General features: G+C 35.3%; 1 protein-coding gene across 6 annotated transcripts; it reads left to right on the top strand.

Moving 5' to 3' along the window:
* Positions 1–309: 309 nt before the first annotated feature.
* Positions 310–8136, top strand: TRFL6 (TRF-like 6). 6 transcript variants are annotated; one of them, XM_088498153.1, is made up of 10 exons: positions 310–639; positions 1089–1254; positions 1347–1422; positions 2461–2635; positions 3177–3220; positions 3945–4910; positions 5219–5374; positions 6755–7045; positions 7147–7203; positions 7671–8136. In XM_088498153.1, the coding sequence occupies exons 3-10, from the start codon at positions 1402–1404 to the stop codon at positions 7830–7832; spliced, it is 1872 nt and encodes a 623-aa protein (XP_088354279.1). In that variant the 5' UTR covers positions 310–639; positions 1089–1254; positions 1347–1401; the 3' UTR covers positions 7833–8136. The 6 variants fall into 6 exon arrangements, with proteins under 6 accessions (XP_088354279.1, XP_088354280.1, XP_016175291.3 ...); XM_088498154.1 differs by having other exon boundaries at positions 1347–1419; XM_088498155.1 differs by having other exon boundaries at positions 353–639; positions 3957–4910.
* The last annotated feature ends 4411 nt before the right edge of the window (positions 8137–12547 follow it).

Consider the following 12547-nt stretch of genomic DNA (forward strand, 5'->3'; position numbering starts at 1 on the left):
TTTTATTTTAAAATTTTTTTAATAGATATAAATTATTTTACATTTGTATAATTTTTTAAAAAAAATTTAAATATTAAAAATGTCTTTTATTTCTAATTATTTTTAAAATAAGATATTATTAATTTTTAGAACAAATAAATAATTGACTTTTTTTTAAAAAGATATATTTAAATAAATTTTAAATTGAATAAAAAAATAAATCTAAACCAACACAAAAATGGATTGAGAAAATTGGAAGTAAAATTTTAAAAATCGGAATCAATGGCTGGAATTGAAATATAATTGAGAGGGATTTGAAGTCCGAAGCTTAACTCACTTCAGCGTACCCGGAAAGCAGACCTAAAAAGTCTATAACCACTGTCAGCTGCGCACAAACTTGCCAAAATAATTGAATTAAAGTAAAAATAAATAAATAAAATTAAGAAAAAAAAATCCACTGTCACTGAAGTTCGAATTCATTTCCTTCCATTTGCTTTATTGCTTAGGTGAGAAGTTTCTTCTCTAACGATTCGTATCCCAACACACTGAAACTCAAAAGATTTGTGCTCTCTGGCGCTTCTGACTCGCTGGAATCGGTCACTCTCAGTGATACTGTTTTACTGCTTCACCTACTGAGTCGACTCGCTCATTTCCTCTATGGTGAGCCAAATTTTCCTTTTTATTATTATTATTTTCTTTTATATTTCATCTAAGTTGCTTTCAATTGAGCTTTTAAGCAATCCCAAACTGCATATTCCTTTTGGGGGTAATATTTTCCTTTCTGTTTTAGCATTTGAACTTGGGATACGATTTTGTGGTATGTCTGTTTGTATAGCATCATATTCATAATTTTTTTATGGTAATTTTGTTTGTAAGTCTTCTGGGTTATGATTGTTTTATGAAAAGTTTCAATTTTTGAAGTTCTAAGACTTGGACACTGCTAATTTTTAGTTTCTTGTTATGCATGCTGCTTATTTTATTTGGGAACAAATAATAGAGGATTTTGTTTCATCCAAGTTTTATTTTTGCTAGCTGTTATCTTCATTGCTTTTTTCTAAGAAAAAGAAATCTGATTTTACTTTATTTACACTCTTTCTTGTTATTTTTAGAATGTGGACTTGAGGTGCATGTGGTTGATATTCCATGGAAACAGTAGTTGCAATTGAACATAATGATGATGATGGAAAACTTGAAGACATTGGAGTTGATAGAAGTAGCTTTTCCTTGTCTTCTCCAAAGCAGATTGCAAACCCAGTTGTGTACAAGCTCGTCCGGGTATGCTTTCAGTGTCTTTTCTTTACTGCTTCAAGGTTTTATTTGTGAATGTGTTTGGGTTTGCAAATTATAGTTAGCTTTGCATTTTTCAGGTGTGGGGAAAGTTTGCAACTTTTTAGTTTATGAGTTCTTGGGAAAACGATCAAGATGAACGGAGTTGCCATGGTGGTACCTGGTGTTCTTTTTTTTTGTATTTTTTTTTCAGGATACCAGTACCCTTTTATGAGTTTTCAAGCATTTTTTCTAGGCCTTTTTAGGTGTGGGTGTGGGTATGTGTGTTCCTCAGCGTTGTAATGCACCTGTTTGCTACAGTAAAGCCTTGATTGTTAGCATGTTCCTTAATTTTGTTTCATTTTTTTTTATGGAAACTCCTTCCATGGCATCCTTGATTGTTTGTTACATTAGCTGCTTCACTTTTGTAATTGTTAATGACTTGTTGACTTGATACATTTTAATATACAGAAAGGCCTTGGGAACTCTTAAACAAATTAACTTAACCAAATGATTTTCCATCTTCCTTTTCTGGTCTAATTATTATTCTATCAAATCACAATCTTCAATTTCTGCTTACCTACTTTTGTTTGTTAATTAAACCAAGCTTCTCTGAGGTTTGGTTACATTGCCTTAACCTGCCCTAGTTTTCTTCAATGAGTGAAATTAAATGCTGAAATTTGAAAATGGATTGTGACAATGTGTTCGGATTCTGTTTTATTAGATGTTTAGAAATTTGAGTGGTTAGCTGTATATGTTTGATTCATATGCTAAATCCACTTCGGCCATTACACTTCCATTCGATCACCTTAACCACATCAAACTGGCAACCTGTGTGCCCTGATCTGATCTGGTTTTGAAAAACTCGGTGATTTTCAACTTTGCTGCTCTTCATGCTCAGCAAAAAACCATGTTCACATCCACGTCTTGCCGCATTCACGCCATTGTCATCACTAGATTTCTTTTGTCCTAGTGATACTGCAAATTCATGCTGTGCTGTTTTGTTTTGTCGGGTAAAAATGTTGTCAATGTCATGTTGTTAATTGCTGTTGAGCATTTGGTGCATCCATCATTGATGCACACCCAACTAAAGGAGAAGGAGAAGTATGTTTGAATTTCAATAACTGATTATGTGTTGCCATCTTTATTTTCGGCAATTTATACTTCTGTCTAGGCTTTGTTCAATATTTTCTTCATGTCTAATTTAATCTTTAGGTTGAAGGTGATGGGAGGTTAGTGCCTGCAACAGATGATGAAGTAATGGAGATGGAGGATTTTCTTGAGCATGAAAACAGTGAAATGCGTGTTGTTGCAGACACTGGGCAAAGTTTGGAGTGCATATCAATTGAAAGATCATCTTCTGGGAAACTTCGATTGGAGTGCCCAAAAGGTATATTCTCAATCTCAGTTGTTTGAACAGCATATTGACGCATTTCAGTAGCTGTTAGTCTGTTACATAAACTTAGCTACTTGTTACTATAGCCCTAACTCTGCTAAAATCACAGATTTGAGTTTTTTTTCCTGCCTTAGTCTGCTCCTTATAGTAGTTCAAAGAATAAATTTTTTATGTTGGTGCCTTTAGTTGTAATGTTTGTATTATAGATAGCCTCTGTTTCCACCCATCGTTAATTTGCAATTGGTTTTCTCTGGTATAAAGATGCTATATGGTTGGATATGCTTCTCACACATAGTGCCTACCGAGACACTCAGTTATTCTTGTTATTCCTTCCTGCAATTATTTTATTTGCTTGTTTTTGACTTTACCTTTTCTTCTCTAATTTAAATTGCTGACGGATGTTCTTAATTTGTTATTATATGGTCTTAACCTTTCTAACATGATAGGCAAGTGCCATGGACGAACTTATTAACTTCCCTTACCAATACATTCTACATATTTTCTTTGATTAATACCATTTCCATTTCACAACTAGGCACTGCAGATGCAGATTTTGGGAAACTAAATGCAAAATTACAGGTATTGGGATCTCTTTTGGTTTCCTTCTCTACTTCTCTCTTTCTCTCTGAAATCTTGATTACTCTTCATTGCTTGTTTTTCCTTTGATTCCAACATTTTTTCAACAATGCAATTATGTTTGTGCATTTTGGAAAACATGGTGCATCTAACTTGATTTTCTCAACCATTCACTGTGTGCCTCTTTTTCAATAGAATTCTTTGGTGCTAACTTAAGGAGTTATCTGTATAGACCTTCCTTTTGTTTAACTATGCGTATAAGATGTGGAACGAATGATAAGCTATTTAATAGCTTACTTGATTTTAAACATTTGTAAAGTATTTGAGGGAAGCTATTTCCTGTTATAAAAACAGTTTTATGAATGGTAGCACTAACTAATTGATGGTGCATCAGTGTGCTGGTACGAGAGCGAAAACTCTGTTTGCATTTACATTTTACATACACTGCAAGAAAGAATTTAAAATAGCTATATTGTAACTATGATCTTTCTTCCATTTATGTGAAAGGTTGGACTCAAGTCTCTTAGTTTCAACTTCTCTCTTTCAAATGTTTTATTGTTGGTGGACTTATCTTAGAAAGTGGCTCATGTATGATCCTCATTTTTTTCCCTTTCCTTTATTCTCCAGTTGGTCTGGGCTTTCTCTCTTTTTTGCTGTATGTCTACAAATCCCATTAGTATTATATTCTGTTTCTAGAATCCTTCTTGACCTCAAAAATTTTTTGTAGTACATTGAGCAGATGTTGCAAAAGGTCAAACAAGAAGAGAGACTTCGATTGTCTTGTGAATCACCTGTTCCTTCTCGTGTAAAAAAGGACAGCCAGTGTTCTGATGATAAAGCTGTCACGGTTGAGAATAATCAATCTGATGCCCCACACCAGGAAATTCCTTCTTTAGCATCAAGCTTAAATTATACACATAGTAATCAATCTGGGAGTGTTGATCAGTGTTCCAGACCTTCAGAAGGAGTGATTGAGAGCGGATCATCTGCTTCTGCTGTCTATTCCGCTTTGAAGTCCAATTTTTCAATGTTTGATGGAGAAATATGCTTGGACAAGCTATCCATCAGAGAACTACATGAACTGTTTAAAGTAACTTTTGGTCGGGAAACTACTGTGAAAGACAAGCAGTGGCTGAAAAGGAGGATTGCCATGAGTTTAACAAACTCGCGTGATGTTTCAGCAACAACTTTCATTATTAAAGATAACAAAATAGTAAGAAAATGTGAAGACAGTTCTGGAAATGGAGATGCTGAAGATGTAATCTCCATGGAAAATGCACCTGTAGAAGCAGATGTTAACTTGAAGGATTCATCTGCTTTGGAGGGTTGTGGAACTGAAGATAATCAAGTTGTTTCTGAAACAAAAATGGGAAAACATAATATAGAACATGGATTGGGAGGTGAGGATCACCAAAAAGCTGCAAAAAGAATTCGGAAGCCCACCAAGAGATATATTGAAGAGCTCTCTGAAAATGAATCTAGAGAGCCCAACCCCATGGCATCGTTAAGTTCAAGTAGAAATATGGGACCTGGACTTTCTACAACTTCATATGTGAGGCTTTCTGGGGATGCTTCTTCAGAGGTGAGAACATTTATCACCAGGGTAGACTCACTCGGAGGTTCTGATGTTCAAGTTCCTTGTGTTTCTCGGGTTCGAAGAAGTCATCCAAGGAAAGATATTACATCACTTACGGTAAGTGACACTGTTTCGTACTTGATTATAAAGCGACACTTAGTTTTAACTTTATCTGCTCCATAGCATGGTTCATGCTTTATTGTAGGACAATCATGATATTTTGTAATATAAACTAGGTAATACACCTAGGAACTTAGTACTTTCTACTTAGTACATTAGTCTTGCACCTGTAGGAAAATGTCTCTTTCTTGCTGTGCTTTTTTCCAGCATTATTGTACTCTTCTTGCGTCTTACTGGCAGTCTCCTAATAGTTCTGGAAACTGTTTATTTTCTGACTAATATAAACCGTTACAACTTTATTTCAGAAATTCCTTCCAATTGACATTGCCAAGACTGCAAAATCAGATAATAAGGTTCTTGCAGAAACTGGTTCTTGTGCTGCTAGTGAGAATCCAGACAAAATCCTGAAGGCAAGATCCGCTCCTGGAAAGCTTCAGCCAGTGAGAGCAACTGAGACTTTGGTAATGCTAAATTGTAGTTTCTTCTTTTCCACTACATTTTATTTTAGTTATTTATTTTATGTTTGTTGCACCCCCCCCCCCCTTTCTTTTTTGTGTGTGTGTGTGTGTGTGGGGGGGGGGGGGGGATAATTTAAGTGGAGCTTCTTTAATATCATGATGTTAATGGGATCTCTGTTCATGACAACTAATGGAAGTATTCGCTTAATAAACTGCGCTATTTGTGCAAATTTTTCCTCATAGTCCTTCACTTTGGTACTTTTAAGGTCCTAACTTGCAAAGGGGAATAGAAGATGGCTAATCTGCTGCTGATATGCCATTTTTTCAACTTGAAATTTGGAAAATGCTCTCTCGCACCCTTCTCTTTGAACGCATGTTTTAGTAGAAGTGATTGAGTAAGATTGATTGAGTTGATTCCAACTACACACACCACTGATTGAAGTGGCCACCAGTCATCCGGGGGGATCATAAAAAACATTTCCTATACTTGGAAGTGCATGCATTCACTGGCACTGCTAATCGTTTCTCTTCTTGGTACACTAGACCACCATAGATGCCACCCCGTGTCCCTCCTTTTCATTCCAAGCATGCTCCTGCACATTGTAAAAAAAAGTATAATGGGTCACTGCCTCGGGTTCTGCACTTCCCCTCTTTCTCTTCTGTTTTCTTTGGTTTCTTTTTCTTAATGAGGCGGAGTGGAGGCAAGCCTTCTGGAGTTGAGGCAGAGAAGAGTTTAAGTGCACTTCCTTGACTCATTGTGTGGTCCTTTTATATAGAATTTCCATATTTACACCAAAACAACTGCTTTGTCCTCAAGCATGTGCATAAAGTGTGGTATAGATGCAGAGTCATGAACTTCTCTTTCCGCGCTGCCTTATATGGGTGAAATATTTTGGAACTGGCCTTTTATAATTTTTGGAGGGTCTTGGGTTTGCCTATATATTTCATCATTTTATCCTCACTGAATTCAGAGATTTCGGAATTGTAAGAAGCGAAGATTTGTTAGCCGTCCCTAGTTTAAAAGTAACTAGAAAATAATTAGTTATAGAGATTTTCTTTGGGGGTTTGGGATATGATTACCTTTTACCTTTTACCTTCTTTTGCTGCTTTGCTCATGGTGTTTTTAATGTTAATATGGTTTCTTTATCAGATGCTCAAAGCTATTTATGTTCTTTAATACACAGTTTATTCACTTAGTTCAGTTTTGGTTTCATTGTGAGGATGCTTTATCCACTTTTGTACTCATGTCCTCTCTCCTGATTAAATTTGAAGCCCCCCAAACATGAAATTGCAGATATGCTGTTGTTTCTTTTTTGATTCAATATCTACCATAATATAAACATTTTTGTTATTTTCATCGTGTTGTTGACGTTTGTTGTACAGCCTTCTTGTGAACCTGAAAAAGAGAAGCAGCTTCCAGGAGTAAGCACAAGCGAACCACAGCAGGAATTGAGACCAAAAAGGGTGGATCCATTCAGCCATACCTCAGAGGACAATATAGTTACTGTTCCCACCGCTAAAGGTGGAATGAGAAGGAAACATCATCGAGCGTGGACTCTTGTTGAGGTAATGAAGTTGGTTGACGGTGTATCACGGTGTGGCGCAGGGAGGTGGTCTGAGATCAAACGGCTCTCCTTTTCATCACACTCGTATCGTACCTCTGTCGATCTTAAGGTAAGCAGTTTTGAGGTCTGGTCGTGTTAAGGCTAGTTAGCAAAGTATGGGCTCGATTTTGTTGTCACTAAATTGCACTGAAAACAGATTTTGCTTTGCAGGACAAGTGGAGGAATTTGCTCAAGGCTAGCTTTGCTCAGGCACCTGCAGATGAAGGGGTAAGAGTCGTGATTTTGCAAAATTAATCTTGCTTATTAGTGAGTTTATATAAACATGATTTGTGCTTAAAAACTATTTGGAAATTAGTTCCTACAAACATTCCAGGAACTGTTTCAACATGCATGCATGTGACTTAAGTTGCTTAATATTTTACTACCTGTCCAAAATTAATTAGGCATAGGAATTAAGGAAATTGGAAACATTTGATTTTTTAATAAACTAGATTGATTTTACAAAACTACCCTCAACTCTCCTTATCCTATACTTATTGCCTCTTTCCTCTTTCCTCTTTCCTCTTTCCTCTTATCTTTAGTAGGATGATTACAATTGGAAAAATTCGACCTAATTCTTCTGCTTACTGAATTCCTGAGTGGTTCTCTGCAGAAATCCGACCTATTATAACTCTTAAATTAGGAATTTGAGTTCCAACTTTATTTTCCTTGTTAAATTTGTTTTCTTGACATAGATGAACGTGCGGAAGCATGGTACAGCGCCAATCCCGGAACCGATTCTGCTACGAGTACGAGAGCTTGCGCAGATGAATTCTCAGGCACCTCCAAATTTTAGCTCAAGCAAGTTTTTAGCTGGTGCCGGAAATGCACTCGGAGATAGACCAGGGTACTTGTAGTATTGTAAATAATACCCAAAAGAAAAAAAAAAAAACGAAAACAAAAACTTTGGAAGAAAGAGCTAACTCTGCATTTTCCTAGGCCAGCGCTTTGTGGAGCATAGGATAAATGCGATCTTTTGTAGGTTTTTTAGTGAACTGATGAATGCTTGTTAGAGTCATGTTATGTTGAGTTGTATGTTTTATTTGTTTTGATGATGGTTGTAAATTGTCCTAGTATGCTATAATGTTGGTTAGAATCATTAAACGGTTATATGTTTAGTCATGGTAATGACGTTATTAATACTACCTACTCCTTATAATATATACCCTTGTAGGCCATTCATATTTCATACAATTTCGATAGATAGGCCTTTTTGCTTTATTTATTTGTGTATTAATTGTTTGACTTATGCGGTTAAAGATTGACATGAACGTGCAGCCGAGGTATTGGATAAATGGCAGCATCATGTCTCACTAGGAGCTGCATGTAGTAGTTGAAATAGTGTGTTGTATAAGACCCCCAAAAAAAAAAAAAATTTGACATGAATGTTAAATAAAATCTGGAAATTTTAACAGAACTGGTGATTCTCTGGTATATTTGATAATTATTAATAATAACAATAACAATGAATAGCCACCAAATTGTTAAATCAATAATGTTACATGAATAATTATCTATAGGGATATAGATTTGGTATTTAGAAAAACAGATCTGCTACATATTCAAATTTTATTGCCATTTAAGTTCAACTTAGTAGGCTCAACATCAATAAAACTACTCTTATTAAAAGAGTGTGTAACACGCATTCGAAATTCTAAACAAATGTTACCTCTTGCTTTATACTCTAATATAAAAAATTATTTACATTTCCTACTCAAAACTGTAACAAAGGAATTTAAAATCTCTCTTAGAAATTTTTTAAATTTTCTGCGAAAATTATAGGAAAATTTGGTTCTGTATTTGAGATCATCAATAAAAAAAAAAAAAAAAACAAAGATTCCTTAAGGTACTGACAAAACTACTTGTTCAGATTTTTCCTTTGCATTTCATGCATTTTTACTAGTTCGGTTTAGAGTTTAGTGGATCAAATTCGTTTATTTAGTAGAGTGAATTTCTCTTATTCAATTTTTTCTTTTTTTTTTTCTGTAATTAGGGCATCGAATGAAACTGTAGTAGTTGTGCTACATTTTACTATAATTTTGGTTTATTTCTTAATTTATTTGAGGTTCATTTGGATCCAAAAATAAATTTAATGTGTTTTTGTTGATGATTGAGTCTTTTTGACTACTTGTTCAAATTTGAACTAATTTCGGCTTATTTGTGAATTAACTGAAGTTCACTTGATGCTACTGTTAAATATTGACCAAAGTTTTATTTCTTAATAAATAAATTAATACATATTAATAAATTTCTTTCAATTGTATGAACAAATTGATGCTTTCAAGCCTGAATATGGTCCAACCATTCTCTTGGACAAGATAAACATACTGAGAAAAAGTCATTGAGTAATTTGAAGATATAAGAATCTCAAAGCCATCTGCTATCCTCTCAAGTCCTTTCTGTAGATTATCATTTGGGGAGATAGAAAGTAAATAGGTTCAATCTTCTAAATTGTAATGAATTTTCATTAACATTCTTGAATACTATTTTGTAAGGAATTGTAAAGAGGCAAACACTTCTTTGACTCTTTGTAAATTATATATATATATATGATGGTTTCAGTGGCTAAGAGAAGGGGGGGTTGAATCTTAGCCCCTTTTTTGCTTGCTAACACTTGCTGGATTCAGAGGAGACTTTTCTGTTTTTAGCTCGTCCCTAGCCACGAGACATTTTCATTTTGTCTCGTCACTTGGCACGAGACATTTTTGTTTTTGCTCCTGTGCAGTAGAAAACAGAAATGGAGTAGGAGAGGAAGAAAATTACACCAAGATATATCCTGGTTCGGCTGCTAAGTGCAGTGCAGCCTACATCCAGTCTCCATCACAACAATGATGGAATTTCACTATAATCGAACAGATTACAACTTGTAAAGTGCTAACCCAACTTACAAGGGGATTCCCACAGAATCATGAAACACAACATAGATGAACAAAGGAACTCTAAGACATCTATGGCTTTTTCTTTTAATTTTGCACTCTCTGCCTTTTTCCGCTCTATGGCTTTTTCATTACAAACCTCACTGTTTGCCTTTTACCATGAGACTCAAGACATGACAAAATTAAACAGAAAAATACAAAACAGAATACATTGAAGGAGAAGAGAAAACTGTTAGCTCAGGTAGCTCTGAGAACACTGTGCCTTGCACTCTCAATTTTTCTCCTTGCTTCAAACAGTGGCTGTCCACCCTTAATATAGAAGAGGGGAGCCTCCACTTATTGAAGCCAAAACTGAACCAACTTCTTCTTCCTTCAACAAAACCGGTTCGGCCACATAGAGAGAGAAGAGATAACCATGCAATAACCAACATGCAATTACCTCTAGTCCTTTCTTGATCATCACCCTTCATCAATCCGAGCTCTCCATCCTTGGCTTGCTCTCCAAGATGAAATTCTGGCCCTTGATGCTTCATGATGATGATGACTTCATCTGCTTCAATCTCTGCCTTCAACCATCACTTCGCCACTCTAGCTACTTCCTGTGGTGGTTGAGCAGAATCGAAGACAAGCCATGCTTCAAGAATCTCTTCCAGCTGGCCGAATCTTCTTCTTCCATTTTGAGCATGAAAGACTCAAGATAACCTCACCAAATCTAACCACATTTGGTGAATATCTTAGCCACAGCTCATTTTTATTTTAGTATGTTTTCTTGCCATCATTGTGATGGTCTTTAGGCTTGCTTTCTCTTCATCTCGGTAGCTTACTTTTGCTTCCATGGCTGCCAATATTTCCTGAGTAATGACCGAAGAGAGAAAGAGTTGTGAGAGAGAAGAAAGAGAATATGGACATTAACTAAAGTGGTTTGATAAAGCAAAGTAAATGTTTACTTCCCTTTACTGAGTAACGTGTAGCCTCAATAATGTCCATCAAATCAAAGTCACTCATGTTCTCTCTCATAGTTCCCATGCAACACATTGCAATTAAATGAATTTTGGAATCCATCTAATGTTTGAATCTTTGGATCCGTTGAAAGCAATTTTGCTTTCTTCCTTCTTTGGTTTCGGATCATGTATGAGGAACTCTTATAAAATATGGGCTTGGTTGCAATAATAAATAAGTTTCTTGACCCATTGATAACATTTGCTTTCTTGATAAAATTTGGAGCATGCATAAAACAAATGGAAAGCATGTAACCCATTTGGGCTTAGAGTAATCAAAATCATTTGGGCCCAAGTAACATTAAATCAGCCACTTTCATTATTTATTATCAAAACCAAGGCTGAATGCAAATTGGGCTAGCATGATAAGTTTGTTTTCGGCCCATGATAAAACCTGCAGCAAAATTATAACATCAATGTATTGAATAAAAATTCAGATCAGTTAATTTTGCAATTAATTAATTTTAATAATGTTTAGTCATCACAAATATTAATTTAGAGTTTTCCAAACTCATCAATCTCCCCCTTGATGACAAACAATATTAAAATTGAAATGGAAAGAAATTTAAAGATAGAGTAAAGAATACTCCCTTTGAAGATTGAATTTCTCCCCCTTTCAAATTGTCACATGGCTCCCCCTTAATATGTGCCATTTTTATCAAGGGAAGCACTTAACCTGTAACTATTTAATCAAGCTTCAAGTAACAATGTTATTCAACATATTTTATTTTGAAATGTTGAATGCTTGATTTATGAGCAGAGTGTGATGATAATCAAAACTCATTTGTTATCAATAAATTGATTATCTGCTCAAACATAAAAACAGTGTTGTTCAGAAAATTTCCAAATATTTTCCAGTCCAGATATCAGAGCAATGTCATTCAAAATAAGGAAAATATTTTTGAAACATATATTAGCACATCAAAACATGGCAGATGTTTAGATATCACAGTTTTAAAAGAACTGCCAAAAATAAATTTTCAATTCAGCAGGTTTATCAAAAATGAACCAATCAGCCAGAATCAGCCAGTTATCACAACAAATCAAACATCATAATAAACCAAATGCCTTCTTTGAACAAGGATAATCATGAATTTTCAATTTGAAAATTTCAACCCTTGTCCCCTGTTTTTCCAGCCCCTGTTTCATTCCAATTTCAATTTTGGAATCTAAATTTCCTCCCCCTTTTGGCATCAAGGGGCATAAAAGACCTGCAACAAGAGACATGAGCAATACATAATATTTATAACAAAGCAGTAATTGTTCAGAGTATCATACGGCAGGGAGTATCAAGTCATGCCTTTACAAAAAACAAAAGAAGGATTGAGCCTATTGTTGCCAATATCAAATAGAAGGTGAGAAATAGTCGCTAATCATCAGAAACATTGAACTCAGAACCAGAATCATCTTCATAATCTCCTGTTCCCATTTCATCATCAAAAGTTTGAATCATGAAACCGACCCTTTCATAGCACTTCTTCCAGGCTTTCTCATTTGCATATGCCAGTTTCCGGGCAGCCTTGCTTGACTTAAGCATCAATTTGGACATATTGCGGAATTCATTGAGAGCCTCTCTGATGGATGCCGTGACCTTTGAGGGTTCAGGGTGACTTTCCAAATCGCTTAGAGAGGGTTCGGAGGCAACAGACTGCTTGCTTTTCTTGTTCGAAACTCCTCCTCCTTTAATCTGTGACACTT

Source organism: Arachis ipaensis, chromosome B9, assembly GCF_059453495.1.
Source record: "Arachis ipaensis isolate K30076 ecotype BB chromosome B9, ASM5945349v1, whole genome shotgun sequence".
Lineage (NCBI taxonomy): Eukaryota > Viridiplantae > Streptophyta > Magnoliopsida > Fabales > Fabaceae > Arachis > Arachis ipaensis.